Source organism: Hyperolius riggenbachi, chromosome 7 (assembly GCF_040937935.1).
Source record: "Hyperolius riggenbachi isolate aHypRig1 chromosome 7, aHypRig1.pri, whole genome shotgun sequence".
Lineage (NCBI taxonomy): Eukaryota > Metazoa > Chordata > Amphibia > Anura > Hyperoliidae > Hyperolius > Hyperolius riggenbachi.
The window spans coordinates 288,595,938-288,616,363 of NC_090652.1; the positions used below are offsets into that span (position 1 = coordinate 288,595,938).

General features: G+C 47.3%; 1 protein-coding gene across 3 annotated transcripts in view; it reads right to left on the bottom strand.

Annotated features, from left to right (window-relative positions):
- Window positions 1-20,426, bottom strand: part of THSD7B (thrombospondin type 1 domain containing 7B) — a 733,248-nt gene that overhangs the window by 530,635 nt on the left and 182,187 nt on the right. For all 3 annotated transcript variants that reach the window (XM_068245888.1, XM_068245890.1, XM_068245889.1), the window contains one exon: window positions 4,835-5,077. In XM_068245888.1, coding sequence (XP_068101989.1) covers window positions 4,835-5,077 — 243 coding nt within the window. The remainder of the gene's footprint in view (window positions 1-4,834; window positions 5,078-20,426) is intronic.

Consider the following 20,426-nt stretch of genomic DNA (forward strand, 5'->3'; position numbering starts at 1 on the left):
TTTTTTGGTGCCAGTGCTTTTTTTCTCTCCAATTTTGTATAAAACTGTAAAAATGAGATTTACTCACCTGGGGCTTCCCTCAGCCCCCAGCAGCCGATTGGTGCCCTCGCAGCTCCGCTCCGATGTCCCAGGACCCGCCGGCGAGCACTTCCGGTTTGGCCATCACCGGCCGACAGGCATGGGAACGCGAGTGATTCTTCGCGTTCCCAGCCTGTATATCGCCCCCTATGCTGCTATTGCGGGGGGCTGAGGGAAGCCCCAGGTGAGTAAATCTCATTTTTTACAGTTGACTTAAGGATCACTTTAAGCATTTCATGCTCTTGGTCCATCCTTTGTGACTCGACCAGGCTTTATCTTGCAAACATCTATGCTACGTTGTGCTAAGACAGCACTATATACAGCATACAGATAAATGACGTTACAAGTTAGGAAGTGAATAGAAGAAAGTGGAAGTGAGCTCTGTAGCTCCGGCCGTGGTTTATATAGTAGCCTCTAAAGAGTTAAATGTGACATCACCCGGCAGGGACGGACCAGACTAGTCACCCATTGCCTGCAATTGGCTGATAAGAGCCTGTGATAGATGACGCTGTCCACGCCTGCTCGGATGGGAAAGCAAAATATGGCTTTTCCTCCCCTAATACCCCGGTAATGTAATGTGAGAATGTTTTCATAACAATCAGGGGCGTAACTAGAAATCCCCGGGCCCCCTGCAAAACTTCCTGTGTAAACAGGAAGTAGCATGAAGCTCTTAGAGATCGGAAGACCTCCGGCGCTAAGGAGGTGTGTGTTCAGCCTGCCGCCACCGCCCGCTGCCACCAATGATTGCAGGAGGGAAAGCGCTGAGAGGAGAGCCCAAGGTAAGGGAGGAAGGGGGAATGTCCCCCTCCCCACCGATCTGCGGCCACGCTCTCCTCTTATGCTGCGACCCCTCCTGCCCCACAAAAGTCCCTGAGCGGGCCCTAGCCCCCCCCCCCCCCCCCACGGCGGCAGGGGTCGCATCCCCTATCGTTACGCCAGTGATAACAATGGCTCATGTTTTCTGGTGCTTGCCGTCAGCTAGTCTGGCATATGCACTGGATATCTCTTCTACGGCCTTGTAGAAGACACACAGAAAGTTCTACACTATGCTTCTATAAATTCCTCTATTTCTCTCCAAGAAATAGAAATAGAATAGAAAAGGTAGATAATTAAGTCGCGCTGCTACAATAGAGTGTATAACAGCATTTAACGTGTGCTTTTACAGCACAGTAACAATAATGAATTGACCCCAATGACTGCCAGGAACAGACTTGTGTCGGGACACTGTCTGTAGAGAAGGTGCTGCTTTTTTATAAAGCGGACCTGTCTCCCCACTGTAATTCACCTACGCAAGCAAATATAGCACAGCAAACAGTTCTCGTCGGTCTCTGTATGAGATTACGGAGCTCTTTCAGGGCCCCCATGGCGTCTCAGAGCTGCACGGCTGACTCAATGCCTCGCACATCAAGTTTTCATCTATAATCAATAAGTACAATTGCCTGGCTCCCTCTCTTAACCTCTCCATAAACGTATCCTCGGGGAAGAGAAACAATGTTTGCTGTGGTTAATGAAGCGAATAAAATGCATTATCAGGTACTTGTGCTACATTAGTATGCGCTGACTTATGTCTAAAGCGAGAGAAAATGGGGATTACCGAGAGAGAAAATGTTCCCAGTATGTGAAAATATGTCTAACAGCTGCTAATAACTTTATGTGTAAGAGCAGCTCTAGAGACACGTCCATATTATTTATATACATTAACAATATGTATTTCTATAGTGCAGACATCTCCTGCAACACATTACAGAGTACATAGTCATGTGAGGACAGTCAGTGACTGTCCTCACTGGGGCTCACAGTCTAATCCTTACCATAGTCATAGTCTAGTGTCCTACCATATTATTATTATTATGTATTTATATAGCACTGACATCTTCTGCGGTTCCTTAGAGTACATAGTCATGTCACTGACTGTCCTCAGAGGTAGGGCCAGACCGAGGCAGAGGCTCCAGCTTCAGGGCGCAGTGTAGGAGGGGGCACATAACTGACAAGTAGCTGGCTGCATTCTGACGCTATCATTCCCCTATTGTGTTTGAAGCAGAGAGAAATAAGAAAAGGGGATACATGGCAGTGATTGCAAGACTGATAACTAGAGATTAAGGTGTTGGGGGCCCTGATGCCCCTCTTAGTCTAATAGCAATCAGTGTGTAGCGTCTAGGGTAGGAGGGATGGGGGGCGCACTTTGGTGTCTCAGCCTTGTGTGAGGGAGGACCTTGTCCCGACTCTGCTCAGGGGAGCTCACAATCTAATCCCAACCATAGTCATAGTCGAATGTTCTACCATATTAGTATTATGTATACTGACATCTTCCGCAGCACATTACAGAGTACAAAGTTATGTCACTGACTGTCCTCAGAAGAGGTCAAAGTCTAATCTCAACCATAGTCATAGTCTAATGTCCTACTATATTATTATTATTATTATTATTTAGTATTTATATAGCGCCGACATATTACGCAGCGCTGTACAGTCTATATATATATATTGTCTTGCCGCTAACTGTCCCTCAAAGGAGCTCACAATCTAATCCCTACCATTACCATATGTCTATATTATGTAGAGTAAGTACTGTAGTCTAGGGCCAATTTTAGGGGGAGCCAATTAACTTATCCGTATGTTTTTGGAATGTGGGAGGAAACCAGAGTGCCCGGAGGAAACCCACGCAGACACGGAGAGAACATACAAACTCTTTGCAGATAGTGCCCTGGCTGGGATTCGAACCAGGGACCCAGCGCTGCAAGGCGAGAGAGCTAACCACTACGCCACCGTGCTGCCCATATTATTATTATCATTATTATTATGTGTGTTTTTCACAGCAGCTAATGTAATTGATAAAGAAAACTGGCAAAATGTGCAGAATTATGATGCAGAATGTCAGGTTTTTATTCTGCACGCGAAAACACATAAGTGTGAACTAACCCATTGATAAACATGAGTTCTCAGCATTTCTGCGCAGAAAACCTGCACGAAAAAAGTCAAGTGTGCCCCCTGCCTTAGACTTTTTTGCTCTCAACAGTGCATGGCATGGATTGATAGGACTATATAGGATACAGCTCAGACCAGTACTAAGGTATACCCAGACAGCTCATGGGGACCCAGAACTACTAGGAGAGTATAAGGTGCTAAAAGAGACCAAAAAGCGGCTGCTTTTCCATTTGCTGCCATCCGCTCAAAAAGTAGATCGCTAGCACTTTGACGATCTCAAAAGCATTGCGATTACCATGTAAATCACGGTGCTCCTTTTCCATCAGCGCAATTGGATTTTGCTTATTTTTTTTTCCAGAAACATAATTGAATGCCTGCTCTATTTTTGGTGCGATTATGTTTCGTCCCCGACGGTTCATGGCGCAATCGTGTTGAGTGGAAAAAGCAGATTGCGTGATCACAAACGCAAGTGGAAAAGCAGCCTTACTAAAAAGCCAACGTTGAATATCATTTTGCCTTCTTAAAACTGGATAGTTGCAATAATTCAGCTTTATGTGAGCAACTGTGGTTTCCCATAATGCATCACTCCCAAATATGCAAATCATGTTCCTAAAGCAAGGCTGCGCATTCAGAACTGCAGGTGTACAGTGAGCCTATAGCTTTTTCATTTTACAGAGCCCCATCCACCCCACTTGCAGACAGCCTGTTTCGAACATTCTGGTCCTCATCAGTGTATGGCAGGGATTGATATGGCTTCATGGGATAGGACTTGGACTAGTACTAAGGAATACCCAAGCAGCTCAGGGTGACCCAGAACCACTAGGAAAGGTGAAGGGACTAAGCGAGGCCGAATTATCACAAATACCTCCTGTATTAAGACGGTAAAATTATATTCAGTTTTCCTATAACTATAGTTACATACTTAGTTTGGTTGAAAAACGACATCCATCCATGAAGTCCAAAAAAAAAACAAAAAAAAACCTCCATCATCCTGAACCCGCACACATCCCAGTTGATCCAGAAGGTGAAAAACCTTACAAGGCCTGGGCCAATTAGCCTTAAAGATGACAGTCAGATAATCCCCTGGATCAACTCTCCCTGGAATTACCTAGTAATTATAGCCGTGGATCCCCTTCTATGCAAGGAAAGCATCTAATCCCTCTTTAAATGCAGATAGAGTTTGCCATAAGTACTTCCTGGGGTAAGATGTTGCAGATTTCAACCACTCTCACTGTGAAGGACCCTTTTCTAAATAGATGGCAAACACTTTTTTCCTCCACACGCAAATAATGTCCCCTTGTCCGTTGAACAACCCTAGGGACAAAAAGCTAATCTGCCAAGCTTTTGTATTGCCCTCTGATGTATTTATACATGTTAATCAGGTCGCATTTTTTCAAGCTAAATAAGCCCAGCTTGTCCAACCTTTCCGGGTAAGTGAGATCTTCTGTCCTTCTGATTCATTTAGTTGCCCATCTTTGTACCCGTTCTAGAAGGTCAATGTCCTTTCTATAGTTTGGTGCCCAAAACTGCATCCCATCCTCCAGATGTGGCCTCACAAGTGATTTATACAGAGGGAGTAGTATACTAGAATCTCAAGATATTTTTTCCCGTTTAATGAATCCCAGAACTTTATATGCTTCAGCTACTGTTGCTTGGCATTGTATACGATTACTTAACATGTTGTCAACCAGTATTCCTAAGTCCTTCTCCAAGTCTGATGTTCCCAGCTGTATGCCATTTATTTTATAAAGTGATCTACCATTGGTACATCCAAGGTGTATGGCTTTACATCTATCAACATTGATGAACCATAATAAAGTGTAATAATTACCCAAGACATGGTGGCTGCCATCCCGAAGTACACGCCTCCTTCTCTTCCAGCTCTGGACACGCCCTCCCTCCTCCAATAGCCATGTGCTTCACTGTCCTCCTCCTGGTCCTCAGGCCAAGCACAGTTCCTCCGAGGTGACAAGACTTACTGCAGGAGCTCCATTCACCCCACCCCGACACCTGGCAGTCTCTGGGCATGACACACGACTGGTAATGCAGAGGCATGTTGTCCTGGGTGCAGATGCTGCAAAGACACACAATCACAATCAGTACTCGGCCACCTGCCTCACACTGAATTATAAAAAAACAAAAACAAATGAAGAGCACACCTTATTCAAGCGAATAAACTGTAATATTAGTATTTGGCATGTAGGAAAATAGGCAAAGTAGGAAAATATCTTTATGTACCTTAACAGGTTCCCTGAACGACTGCAAAGCGTTTTAGTTGTAATAAAGCAGCCCATACCTACTGATTATTGCTCTGGTCACATGATCACAGTGCTGCTTACCTCTAGTGTTGGGCGAACAGTGTTCGCCACTGTTCGGGTTCTGCAGAACATCACCCTGTTCGGGTTATGTTCGAGTTCGGCCGAACACCTGATGGTGCTCGGCCAAACCGTTCGGCCACATGGCCGAACTAAGAGCGCATGGCCGAACGTTCCCCGAACGTTCGGCTAGCGCTGTGATTGGCCGAACGGGTCACGTGGTTCGGACCCCGAACGCGCTCTGATTGGCCGAACGGGTCACGTGGTTCGGCCAGAACGCGCTCTGATTGGCCGAACGGTCACGTGGTTCGGGTGAATAAATACCCGAACCACGTCATATCTCCGCCATTTGTCTGTGGGTTTAGCTTTGGGTAGGCAGGCAGGGTAGTTCGCGCTCCAGCCACGCTAGCCAGGGTCCCCCCAGTCATTGTGTGTCGCTGCTGGGAACAGTAGTACACCGCTCGCTCAGCCACACTATATAGCATTGTGTGTACTGCCACTATGTACCTCGCTCAGCCACGCTATAAATAGCATTGTGTTTACTGCCACTCTGTGTACACGGCTCAGCCAGACTATATAGCATTGTGTGTACTGCCACTGTGTACCTCGCTCAGCCACGCTATATATAGCATTGTTTACTGCCACTGTGTGTACACGGCTCAGCCAGACTAAATAGCATTGTGTGTACACCGCTCAGCCAGACTATATAGCATTGTTTACTGCCACTCTTTGTACACCGCTCAGCCAGACTATATAGCATTGTTTACTGCCACTCTGTGTACACCGCTCAGCCAGACTATATAGCATTGTGTGTACTGCCACTCTGTGTACACCGCTCAGCCAGACTATATAGCATTGTGTGTACTGCCACTGTGTGTACACCGCTCAGCCAGACTATATAGCATTGTGTGTACTGCCACTGTGTGTACACCGCTCAGCCAGACTAAATAGCATTGTTTACTGCCACTGTGTGTACACGGCTCAGCCAGACTATATAGCATTGTGTTTACTGCCACTCTGTGTACACCGCTCAGCCAGACTATATAGCATTGTTTACTGCCACTGTGTGTACACGGCTCAGCCACACTATATAGCATTGTGTTTACTGCCACTCTGTGTACACCGCTCAGCCAGACTATATAGCATTGTGTGTACTGCCACTCTGTGTACACCGCTCAGCCAGACTATATAGCATTGTGTGTACTGCCACTGTGTGTACACGGCTCAGCCAGACTATATAGCATTGTGTGTACTGCCACTCTGTGTACACCGCTCAGCCAGACTATATAGCATTGTTTACTGCCACTATGTGTACACCGCTCAGCCAGACTATATAGCATTGTGTGTACTGCCACTCTGTGTACACCGCTCAGCCAGACTATATAGCATTGTTTACTGCCACTCTGTGTACACCGCTCAGCCAGACTATATAGCATTGTGTGTACTGCCACTCTGTGTACACCGCTCAGCCAGACTATATAGCATTGTGTGTACTGCCACTCTGTGTACACCGCTCAGCCAGACTATATAGCATTGTTTACTGCCACTGTGTGTACACGGCTCAGCCAGACTATATAGCATTGTTTACTGCCACTGTGTGTACACGGCTCAGCCAGACTATATAGCATTGTGTGTACTGCCACTCTGTGTACACCGCTCAGCCAGACTATATAGCATTGTGTGTACTGCCACTGTGTGTACACCGCTCAGCCAGACAATATAGCATTGTTTACTGCCACTGTGTGTACACGGCTCAGCCACACTATATAGCATTGTGTTTACTGCCACTCTGTGTACACCGCTCAGCCAGACTATATAGTATTGTTTACTGCCACTGTGTGTACACGGCTCAGCCAGACTATATAGCATTGTGTGTACTGCCACTCTGTGTACACCGCTCAGCCAGACTATATAGCATTGTTTACTGCCACTGTGTGTACACGGCTCAGCCAGACTATATAGCATTGTTTACTGCCACTGTGTGTACACGGCTCAGCCAGACTATATAGCATTGTGTGTACTGCCACTCTGTGTACACCGCTCAGCCAGACTATATAGCATTGTTTACTGCCACTGTGTGTACACGGCTCAGCCAGACTATATAGCATTGTTTACTGCCACTGTGTGTACACGGCTCAGCCAGACTATATAGCATTGTGTGTACTGCCACTCTGTGTACACCGCTCAGCCAGACTATATAGCATTGTGTGTACTGCCACTGTGTGTACACCGCTCAGCCAGACAATATAGCATTGTTTACTGCCACTGTGTGTACACGGCTCAGCCACACTATATAGCATTGTGTTTACTGCCACTCTGTGTACACCGCTCAGCCAGACTATATAGTATTGTTTACTGCCACTGTGTGTACACGGCTCAGCCAGACTATATAGCATTGTGTGTACTGCCACTCTGTGTACACCGCTCAGCCAGACTATATAGCATTGTTTACTGCCACTGTGTGTACACGGCTCAGCCAGACTATATAGCATTGTTTACTGCCACTGTGTGTACACGGCTCAGTCAGACTATATAGCATTGTGTGTACTGCCACTCTGTGTCTGCTGGGAACAGTAGTACACCGCTCACCCGCCACTGTATAGCATTGTGCTCTGTGTCGCTGCTGGCAATAGTGGTACACCGCTCACCCACCCCTGTATAGCATTTCTGTACTGCCACTGTACTGCTGCCAGTCAGCGTGTACTTTAAGGATAAGTGAAATGAGGAAGAAATCCGGTGAAAGAGGGAGGGGCAAGGGAAGAGGTGTTTCCCCTGACGGTTCACGTACAGGCCACAGGGGAGCACCCAAGAAAACCCACTCAATACCGCCCATGTTGTCCAGGACAACAACCCTCACAAATCCAAAAGAACAGGACTAGATAATTACTTGGATGACCTCTCAAGCGTCCAGCAGTGGGTTAAGCAGCACCAGCACATCACGCACGAGGTCCGAGTCCTCAGCCAGTTACAAGGAGCCGGTGGGCACAAAGCTGACACAACCGGCAGCGACACCACGCACACAACTGCCAGATAACCAGTCCCATGAATTACCTAAGGACACAATGGGGTATTCGCAGGAGCTATTCCCAGGCCAACAAACGTCCACCTTTGAAAGGTCAATGGAGTAACAGCCAGAAATGTTGTGCCCGGATTCACAACCATTAACTGTGGGAAATGCACCGGGCACTGAAATACAACAAGGCGAGTCCGAGGACTTTGAAACCCAAATCCCAGAGCAAGTTGGGCAGGAGGGGTTGCAATTGCAGGAGGTCGGCCGAGAAGCTCTGGAAGACGACGTTGGAGTGAGCTGCGCAGAGGTTGTTCTGGGGAGCTCTACTCCACGGCGGCGGCCCCCCACAATGACATATGACGAGTTTGAGGAGATGGAAGAGGAGGGTATGGACAATGTGGACAGAGACCCAGATTTTGTTTGTGAACGAGAACATCGCCGTCGTAGCAGCAGCACAGATGAGTCTGTTGAAGAACCCACTGCTGCACGAGTTCGCCTTGTGCCACAAGGTAGGCGGCGCGAAATTTCAGGCACCACAAGCGTGGAAGTTCAAGTGAGAGGCAAAAGAGGCGCAAACAGAAATCGCCAGCAAGGCAGGTGCTCCAAAGTCTGGGCTTTCTTTGAAGACTGCACTGAGGATGTTACCATGGCGATTTGCAAGGTGTGCAAGACCCGCCTGAGCAGGGGGAAAAGTATTAACAACCTCTCCACCACCAGCATGAGCCGCCACATGCTATCCAAACATCCCACTCTGTGGGCAAACTCGACAGGACAGGGTACCAGCAACACTGCCTCCCTTGGGTTCACCAGACTCACCACCAGACCCGCCTCAGCAGAAGCCCAGTCATTGCGTGGTTCACAACATTCACAAACATCAGACGACGCTGACACTGTCACTTTCCGGAGTAGTGCTCGTGAGGTGTCTCCCAGTCTTCATCAAACACAACAACCAACAGCCCTTCAGTGTGCAGCCCTACGGTTCAGTTGTTTGTCTCGGAGATGTTTGAGCGCAAGAGGAAATTGCCAGCAAATGACCCCCGGGCCGTGGCAGTAACAGCCAGCATAGCCAAGCTTCTGGCCTGCGAAATGCGGCCATATCGAGTGGTGGAGACAAACAGCTTCAAGGGCATGATGTCAGTGGCCATCCCACGTTACGTGGTTCCCAGCCGCTACCACTTTGCGCGCTCTGCAGTGCCTGAGTTGCATGAGCACGTGGTCAGCAAAATAACCCGAAGCTTGAAGAATGCCGTTGCCTGCAAGGTTCACCTCACCACTGACACCTGGACGAGTGCGTTCGGCCAGGGTCAATACATCTCCCTTACCGCGCACTGGGTGAACCTTGTGGAGCCTGGCAGCGATTCCTCACCTGCTACGGTGCGGGTGTTGCCCACGCCGCAAACAGCTGCACCGCCGTCCCTCCCACTGGATAACAACAGCAGCAGCTACCTCTCTGACTCCTTCTCCTCCAACGCATCTCAAAGCTGTACCTCATCCGGAAACGCGAACCCAGCACCAGCAGCAGTAGGATCGTGAAAGCAGTGCAGCACAGCTGTTGGCATGCGTCAGCAAGCGTTGCTGAAGCTGATCTGCCTTGGGGATAAGCAGCACACAGGGGAGGAAATTTGGAGGGGATTAAAGGAACAGACGGATTTGTGGCTGGCACCGCTGGACCTGAAACCGGGCATGGTTGTGTGTGATAATGGGCGTAATCTCATTCGCGCTTTAAGGTTGGCTAAGCTGACACACATCCCTTGCCTGGCGCACGTGATGAACCTAGTAGTTCAGCGGTTCCTGAAGACATACCCAGGCGTGGCCGATCTTCTGTTGAAGGTGCGACGAGTGGCCAAACATTGTAGAAATTCCAGTACTGCTTCGGGGGCACTCGCCAAGATGCAGGAGCGCTTCAATCTCCCCCACCATCGCTTGCTGTGTGATGTCCCTACGCGCTGGAATTCTACGCTGCACATGCTAGCCCACTTTTGCGAGCAGAAGAGTGCAGTGGTCCAGTACATGACGGCGCAGTACCGAGGCGCATCCGGCCAGCTGCCAAGCTTCTGTGGATCCGATTGGGCCAACATGTTGGTCCTCCAAAATTTTGAGCAATCCACGTTGCTTGTGAGCAGTGACAACTCTTCAGTCAGCATTACCATACCACTGCTGTGTTTACTGAAGAGGTCAATGTTGAAAATCAAGGAAACAGCTGTCATGATGCAACTGGGGGAATCTGAAGGAGAAAACGATCAGCGTGATGGTACCAACATCAGGCCATCCGCCTCAGGAAACGCTGGCCCCAGCAGCTATGACGAAGAAGAGGAGGAGGAACAGCTGGAGTTGGAGCAGGAATTTCCTGCCACCACTGACGAGGGCCAGAGCGGTGCACGTTGGACTTCCACAATTCAGCGCGAATGGTCAGCAGAAGCAGACCAGGAAGAAGGTGACGACTATGATGCATCACAACAACTATCACAACGCTCACAAGAGGATGATGAGGATTCTGGTAGGACTCTGGCACACATGGCTCAATTCATGCTAGACTGCATTGAACGCGACCCACGCATTGTGCGCATTCTGGACAACACCAATTACTGGGTTTATACCCTTCTGGATCCATGGTACAAACACAATGTTCCAAAACTGCTTGAAGAAAGAGTCAGACAGGTCAAAATGGAAGAATACCAGCAGGCCCTTGTGGAGACTTTAGAGAGGAGATTGACATCCTCCCCCTCCTCTAGCCAGTTGTACGCCGACAGACTGACTTCCCGCAAACCCAGGACGACCAGGAGGGCAGCAAACAACACAAGCCGCAGCTAGTGCCCAAAAGGGAATGGTATCGGCAGTGTCCTTGGAGTGGGAAAATTTTCTGACACCCATGCAGCAGCAGCCCACTGAACAGCAAGCGTGCAGATCCACCTCCAACACCGATCGCCTGGAGAAGATGGTCAAGGACTACATGTCAGATGGCGTAGCTGTGTCTGACAATCCATCTGCACCCTTCAACTATTGGGTATCGAAGCTAGACACCTGGCACGAACTGGCAATGTATGCAATAGAGGTGCTGGCTTGCCCGGCAGCCAGCGTTATGTCGGAACGCTGTTTCAGTGCTGCCGGAGGCATCGTCACAGATCGGCGTATCCACCTCTCCACAGAAAATGCAGACCGTCTGACTCAAATTAAAATGAATCAATCCTGGATTGGAAAGGACTACGCAACACTCCAGGACCCCAACCAAGTAACATGACCAATGAACATCTGGGATGGTTTAGCGTTTCCGGTCCCTGTTTATATGAACCTCTCATCTGTATTACATTTATGACTGCATGGCGGTAAAAAGCATTGCTGCTATATCCGCACGCTTTTTGTCCTCATGCAAGGCCTGGGTTGTTGTGTCTCAAAAAGCATGGCCTTCTCCTCCTGCGCCTGCTCCTGTTCCATCACGTGTGCTGCTGCTGCTGGGTTAGCGTTACCGGTCCCTGTTTATGGAACCTCTTCTCTTTATTACATTTATGACTGCATGGCGGTAAAAAGCATGCTATCCGCACGCTTCTTGTCCTCATGCAAGGCCTGGGTTGTTGTGTCTCAAAGCGTGGCCTTCTCCTCCTGCGCCTCCTCCTGTTCCATCACGTGTGCTGCTGCTGCTGCTGGGTTAGCGTTACCGGTCCCTGTTTATGGAACCTCTTCTCTTTATTACATTTATGACTGCATGGCGGTAAAAAGCATGCTATCCGCACGCTTCTTGTCCTCATGCAAGGCCTGGGTTGTTGTGTCTCAAAAAGCGTGGCCTTCTCCTCCTGCGCCTCCTCCTGTTCCATCACGTGTGCTGCTGCTGCTGCTGGGTTAGCGTTACCGGTCCCTGTTTATGGAACCTCTTCTCTTTATTACATTTATGACTGCATGGCGGTAAAAAGCATGCTATCCGCACGCTTCTTGTCCTCATGCAAGGCCTGGGTTGTTGTGTCTCAAAGCGTGGTCTTCTCCTCCTGCACCTCCTCCTGTTCCATCACGTGTGCTGCTGCTGCTGCTGCTGCTGGGTTAGCGTTACCGGTCCCTGTTTATGGAACCTCTTCTCTTTATTTCATTTATGACTGCATGGCGGTAAAAAGCATGCTATCCGCACGCTTCTTGTCCTCATGCAAGGCCTGGGTTGTTGTGTCTCAAAGCGTGGTCTTCTCCTCCTGCGCCTCCTCCTGTTCCATCACGTGTGCTGCTGCTGCTGGGTTAGCGTTACCGGTCCCTGTTTATGGAACCTCTTCTCTTTATTTCATTTATGACTGCATGGCGGTAAAAAGCATGCTATCCGCACGCTTCTTGTCCTCATGCAAGGCCTGGGTTGTTGTGTCTCAAAAAGCGTGGCCTTCTCCTCCTGCGCCTCCTCCTGTTCCATCACGTGTGCTGCTGCTGGGTTAGCGTTACCGGTCCCTGTTTATGGAACCTCTTCTCTTTATTACATTTATGACTGCATGGCGGTAAAAAGCATGCTATCCGCACGCTTCTTGTCCTCATGCAAGGCCTGGGTTGTTGTGTCTCAAAGCGTGGCCTTCTCCTCCTGCGCCTCCTCCTGTTCCATCACGTGTGCTGCTGCTGCTGGGTTAGCATTACCGGTCCCTGTTTATGGAACCTCTTCTCTTTATTTCATTTATGACTGCATGGCGGTAAAAAGCATGCTATCCGCACGCTTCTTGTCCTCATGCAAGGCCTGGGTTGTTGTGTCTCAAAAAGCGTGGCCTTCTCCTCCTGCGCCTCCTCCTGTTCCATCACGTGTGCTGCTGCTGCTGCTGGGTTAGCGTTACCGGTCCCTGTTTATGGAACCTCTTCTCTTTATTACATTTATGACTGCATGGCGGTAAAAAGCATGTTACCTGTGCAAAGAAACATGACATTTTCAGCATTTAAAAGACAGTTTTTCCTTTGAAACTTTACAATCAATTTTCTCAAAAACTATAAGCTCTTTTTCAAATATTTTTTTCCCTCTTGTACCCACTCCCAATGTGCACATACCCTGTAAATTTGGGGTATGTAGCATGTAAGGAGGCTTTACAAAGCACGAAGGTTCGGGTCCCCATTGACTTCCATTATGTTCGGAGTTCGGCGCGAACACCCGAACATCGCAGGGATGTTTGGCGAACGTTCGCGAGCCCGAACATCTAGGTGTTCGCCCAACACTACTTACCTCTAGACATGACTATACTTACCTCTAGTAGGAAGCCTCTTGATTGTCCGGACACATTTCAGAGGTGAGGCGCCAAAATGAAATGAAATACCGTAGTTAAAAACAGTTTTTTAAAAAGGAGGTATATATGAGCTTACCTCCTTTCGGGGAAAACACTCATCAGTGATATAATTAATTATACCATTCATAAGCCTAGGAACAACTCTCACAGAATGCAACGCATTTCTCGGGACTACATTCTCGCTTCATCAGGCAAATATTGAGATTGAAATCTCCAAAAGAGCAGTAAGCAAGTCCAGTGCCTGAGTGTAATTTTGTTCTCAATATGTGCCTGATGAAGTGGGAACCTACCGAGTCCCAAGAAATGCATTCTGTGAGTTTTTTCTTTTTTTAAATTAAAGCTATATTAATTTATATCACTCTTGAGCGATATAAGAGGAGGCAAGTTCATATATGCCTCCTCTTTTTAAACAGTGTTTCTTTTTTTTTCTTTTTTTAATTCATTTTGGTGTCTCTGCCACTGAACATACTTATGTAGTACTATTTTGTAGACCCAGATTAAAAATGTAATTACATAAACAGATCTCTTCTCAGTACTTAGTATAATTTAAAAAAAAAAAACAGATTATCTATTAAGGTAACCCTACAAGCATGATTTTTTTTTTGTTGGGAGGGGGGGGGGGCATCCTACTTCACCACCCTTCCTTCACAACCTCCTTCAATGAGTCCTCATCCACCCCCTACCACCCCTCGGTGAGAGTCCCCCAAGGCTCGGCCCTTGGCCCCCTACTGTTCTCCCTATACACATCCTCCATTGGTAAGATTATTATCTTCACAGGTTTTAACTATCATCTAGGAAAAGCAATCTAAAAAAGAGACATAGAGCGCTCCATAGTGTAAAACCATACAAAAAGTTTAATATGTGCAAGTACAATATCTACTTACAAAATGAAAGATGAAATGTCACATGTAGACAGCCAGCAGACACATCTCTCGCTCAACGTGCCTCTAGCGTGATGCTGATGATCACGCTAGAGGCACGTTGTGACAGTGGACACGCCCCCCAGTAGTGAGAGGACTTTCCCGGAGACCGGACGCCACGCTGCTGGCCACAGCCTGCCGGTGCCCCCACAACAGGAGGGAGAGATGTGTCTGCTGGCTGTCTACATGTGACATCTCATCTTTCATTTTGTAAGTAGATATTGTACTTGCGCATATTAAAGGGACTCCGAGCAGTGCAGAAACTGTGGAAAGATGGATATCATTTTAAAGCTCTCTTTCTCCTCTTTCCAATGATATATAAACCACCACCCTACGCCTTTTAGTTTTCGTTATTTTCGCGTTTGAAATTGCCACGACCGTGACTTTGATCGCGAAAATAGAGAAAACTAAAAGGCGTAGGGTCGCGGTTTAGGGGTCGCCAGAAAGAGGAGAAAGAGAGCTTTAAAATGATATCCATCTTTTCATAGTTACATTGTATTACACAGGGCGACTTTTTCTGCTGAATGGAGCTGCTGACTTCGAGAAAAAGTCGCCCTGTGTAATGTAATATAACTATGCAAAGATGGATCTCATTTTAAAGCTCTCTTTCTCCTCTTTCTGACGACCCCTAAATCGTCACCCTGCGCCTTTTAGTTTTCTCTATTTTTGCGATCGAAGTCGCGGCTGCGGCAATTTCGATCGCGAAAGTAGCGAAAACTAAAAGGTGTAGGGCGGCGGTTTATATATCATTGGAAAGAGGAGAAAGAGAGCTTTAAAATGATATGCATCTTTCCATAGTTTCTGCACTGCTCGGAGTCCCTTTAAACTTTTTGTATGTTTTTACACTATGGAGCGCTCTATGTATCTTTTTTAGATTGCTTTTCCTGTATCACCCCAACTGGAGAGCGGCTCAATATCTCCATTTGATCACATACTGTAAGCGGTGTGGACTGTCTTTTGGAGCGCAAGACAAAACTTTCTTGTTTTTTTAACTATCATCTGTATGGAACCCAGATCTACCTCCACACCCCTTACCTATCCACCACTACCATGGACAAGGTCTCTTCCTGCCTATCAGCGATCTTCTCCTGGATGTCTGCTAGGTACCTGAAACTAAACCTGAAAAAAACGGAATTTATGATCTTCCCACCTGGCCATCCCTGACCCTCCCAGATGTGTTTGTCACTTAACCATTCTATCATTTGCCCTACCTTTCAAGCCCGCTGTCTGGGTGTCACCCTGGACTCTGCACTCTCCTTCGCCCCTACATCTAAAACCTCAAAAAGTCCTGCAACTTCCACCTCCGTAACATCTGCAAGATCCGCACTTTCCTGACCTTTGCCACCACCAAACTCCTCATCCATGCCCTCATAATTTCCCGCCTTGACTACTGTAATTCCCTACTGTCTGGTCTCCATATGACCCGAACAGCCCCACTGCAGTCCATCATGAATGCGGCAGCCAGAATTATCCACTGCTCCCATCGATCCACCACAGCGGCTCCCCTCTGAATCCCTCCGCTGGCTTCATTTCCAGCCCAGAATCAGATTGTGTCTGGCCTAAAAATCTGTCCACAAAACCTGCCCAGCCTACATTTCCGATCTTACTCAGAGGTACACACCTAGCCGCTCACTCCGCTTCTCCTCCAATAAACTTTGTCTGCCTTTTCCCCGCATCACCCAAGGCCTGTGCATGTCTCCAGGACTTCTCAAGAGCTGCTCCAACACTATGTAACTCCCTACCTCCCCCCATTAGGGTTTCTCCCTCCTTCGACGTGTTTTTTTTTTTGGTAATTTTTGACATTCTCTGATTGGCCAAATACTTCCGAGATGACTCTGCATTCTCTGATTGGTCCGATGCTTCCGAGTTCTGCTACTGGGCTAAAATTACCAAGTTGTCACAATGCAGAATTTCCGCAGAAATCTGAGTTCCATTTTCTGATTTTAGAAATGCGGGAATTTTAATTCCGTGAAATCCAAATGAGCATCATTATCCACTGGCCTCCCTACTGGTTTGCAAACTTGTTTGGCAGTTGTACTGAGCAACTGCAGTTCAGTAAGAGAGGGATTACAATGTCACATTGGGGTCCATTAGAGAAGAGGCCCCAGGGGCTGATTTTGCTTGGGGAGAGGGCAGGTGGCCCCTAAGTTACTTTCGCCTCGGGGCCCCCACCTGGCTTACATGGGCCCTGTATGCCAAATCGCATATGGCTCTAGAAAATGCAGTGGCACCATAGACTACCATTACATGTGTTTCCGTTTTTGGTATGCAGCAAAGCAATGGGGATTTTCTCAAGTGAGTCCCCTGCCTCAGTGCTTTTGTTAATAAAGAAATAATCGAGAATTTCCTGTGAGGATATAGGTTAGTCCAAAATCTGTCAGATTTTCACTACCTACTGTAAGTGACAGGGAGATAGGAAAATGTTACTCTGGGAGAAATGTGTATTTATATGTATTTATTTTAAATTTTACAATTGTTCATGATAGTTGCCCTTTAACAGAAGAGGTGATTCAACTAGAGATGGCCCGAACAGTTCGCCGGAGGACAGTTCCCGGTGAACTTGGGCTGTTCGCCGTTTGTGTTTAACCCATTTTTTTTTTAAATTGCGTTCGCATTTTACAGTAAAGTCAATGGCCACCGACAGTGGTTAATAGTAAAGCCCCCTCAGGTGCTAGAAACACCAAATTTGCAGGGAATGTTAAGGAAAGCAGTGGGAACAAGAGGAAAAAAAATCAAATAGACGATATAGTTTTTGAGAAAATCAATGTTAAAGTTAGAGGGAAAAAAGTAGCAAAGTTACTGTGCTAAAATGACAAAGCATGAACATGTATATAAATGTATATAGCTTATATACTCGCGTATAAGTCTAATTTTTCAGCACAAAAAATGTGCTCAACAGTTACCCCATCGGCTTATACACGAGTCAGTGGAGCAGAACAGATGGTGGAGAAGTTATTGTTATAGGCAGAGGAGCATAAGGATTATGCACTAGTGATCCTGGTCTTACCAGCTGGCACCATGCTGTGTCCGTGCCCCCAATCCCCTGCAGCTTGGTGTGCAGAGTGCGCTGCTCAAGACTACCTGTGCCCCCTGGCTTGTGGAGTGAAGCGTGCAAGCAGCATATCAGCGGTGCAATAATCAGGGATTCTTCCTGTGTGGCAATTGCTGTATCTCATATCTATGACACCATCTAGTGGCGTCTTGAGACACAGCTGTATCATCCTTGGGGCAAATCTGGCTATCGGGAGGGGGGATGACTTGTACTGGGGGCTATACTGAGGAGGGGGATTATATGTGAGTCAATCACTTTTTCCTGGTTTCTGAGTGAAAAGTGGGTACCTCGGCTTATACACGAGTCTGCTTATATGCGAGTATATACGGTATGTACAGTCCTGGCCAAAAGTTTTGAGACTGTCAAAAATATTCGTTTTCACAAAGTTTGCTGCTAAACTGCTTTTTGATCTTTGTTTCAGTTGTTTATGTGATGTACTGAAATATAATTATAAGCACTTCATACGTTTCAAAGGCTTTTATTGGCAATTACATGTTATTTATGCAAAGAGTCAGTATTTGCAGTGTTGGCCCTTCTGTTTCAGTACCTCTGCAATTCGACTGGGCATTCTCTCAATCAACTTCTGGGCCAAATCCTGACTGATAGCAACCCATTCTTTCATAATCACTTCTTTGAGTTTCTCAGAATTAGTTGTTTTTTCTTTGTCCATTCGCCGCTTGAGGAATGACCGCAAGTTCTCAATGGGATTAAGATCTGGGGAATTTCCAGGCCATGGACCCCAAATGTCAACGTTGTTCACTTTTGCATTATGACACGGTGCTCTATCATGCTGGAAAATGCATTGTTCTTCACCAAACTTTTGTTGGATTGTTGAATGAAGTTGCTGTTGGAAGGTGTTTTGCTGCCATTCTTTATTCATGGCTGTGTTTTTTGGCAAAATTGCAAGTGAGCCCACTCCCTTGGATGAGAAGCAACCTCACACATGAATTGCCTCAGGATGCTTTACTGTTGGCATAACACAGGACTGATGGTAGCGCTCACCTTTTCTTCTCCTGACAAGCCTTTTTCCAGGTGCCCCAAACAATCGAAAAGGGGCTTCATTGGAAAATATGACTTTGCACCAGTCATCAGCAGTCCAGTCACCATACGTTCTGCAGAAGATCAATCTGTCCCTGATGTTTTTTGGGAGAGAAGTGGCTTCTTTGCTGCCCTTCTTGACACCAGGCCATCTTCCAAAGGTCTTCGCCTCACGGTGTGTGCAGATGCGCTCACACCAGCCTGCTGCCATTCCTGAGCAACCTCTGCACTGGTTGCACTCTGATCCCGCAGCTGAATCTAGGGCCGGATTAAGGCCAAGGCCTAGGGCACCACAGGAGCAAGGGCACCAAAGCAGCAGGCTGAACTTATGCAGCATTTGCAAGCTTGCAAATTCTGCAATGTAGAGCGATCAGGCGAGCACCTGACCGCGGTACTCTGCGGCCAGCCGCCTGCGCAGCAGCCACGTTGCTCTCTGTGTATGTTTGCATTATGGCGGGCGGCTATGGACTTGGGCAGCATTGGAGACACAGGGGAAGAGGAAGCTTCTGCACTGGAGACGAGCTGAGAAATGAGTGACACTGATGGCTGCTGCGGTGTGCAGGCAAGCTGGCTACCTATACTGAAAGGGGGTGGGAAGAGGAGGGATTAAGGGAGTCATCTGGCTGCCCATACTGGAGAGAAAGAGGGGGGGGGAGGGGGGTCATCAGGTTACCTATACTAGAGAGAAGGGGGAAGTGGTCATCTGGCTACCTATACTGAAGGGGGGCGGCTGGTGACAGTGGTCTTGGGTGGTAAAGAGTATAAATCCGGCCCTGGCTGAATCCTCTTTAGGAGACTATCCTGGCGCTTGCTGGACTTTCTTGGACACCCTAAAGCCTTCTTAACAAGAATTCAACCGCTTTCCTTGAAGTTCTTGATGATCCTATAAATTGTTGAGTTAGAAGCAATCTTAGCAGCCTGTAGTTGCCTGTGAAGCCATTTTTATGGGGAGCCTCCTGATCCACGCTTTTTCCCTCTTGTTCCCACTGCCCTTCTTAACACACCCTGCAAATTGGGGGTCTCTAGCACGTAAGGGGGCTTTGCTGTTAACACTAAAGTCGGCGGCCGTTCACCTGCTATTTAAGTCTATGGAGCCGCTGCGAACAGTTGGCTTGCAATCATTTGCGGTACATTCGCGCTCGTGAACCAAAAATTTGTTTGCAACATCACTAGTGGTTAATATTAATAGTTACTGTATGTCTAGGAGAACTCACGGCGAAGCATGTGATCAGTTTGGTCAGGTGACAGATATTTCAAGTCTCTGATTTGCTGTGTTTCAAAAAACAATAACATTTCTCTGTTTCAACAGTTGTTTTTATGCTTGTACTGTAATTGGCTTTATCTTATTTGCAGATCATCAAACTCTGTTTTTGTTTTTTTACATTGTACAGAGTATCACAATTTTATTGGAAATGAGGGTGCATCAGAGAGAAGTTCTCTGGCTGCAACAGCAACAATTTGAATTTACTGACATCAGCATTCCTCACTATAATCTGATATAACACTCAATGGCAGCCATTTTTTAAAGGACAATTAAAGTGAAAGGGATATAGAGGCTGCCCTTTTTACTGCCTTTTCAACAACACCAGTTGCCCTGTATCCTGCTGATCCTTCTGGCGTCAGTAGTGTCTGAAGCATACACCTGGAGCAATCATGTACAAATCCAGTTACAATGTCAGTCAAACATCTGATCTGCATGCTGGTTCGGGGGCTCTGGCTTAACGGATTAGAGGCAGAGGATCAACAAAATATCCAGGCAATCTGCATGGTTTAAAGGGAACCGAGCACCATTTTTACCACCCAGGGCATGTAAATAACACATTAAAAATACATGATAACAATGTGGCCCATTATAAAAGA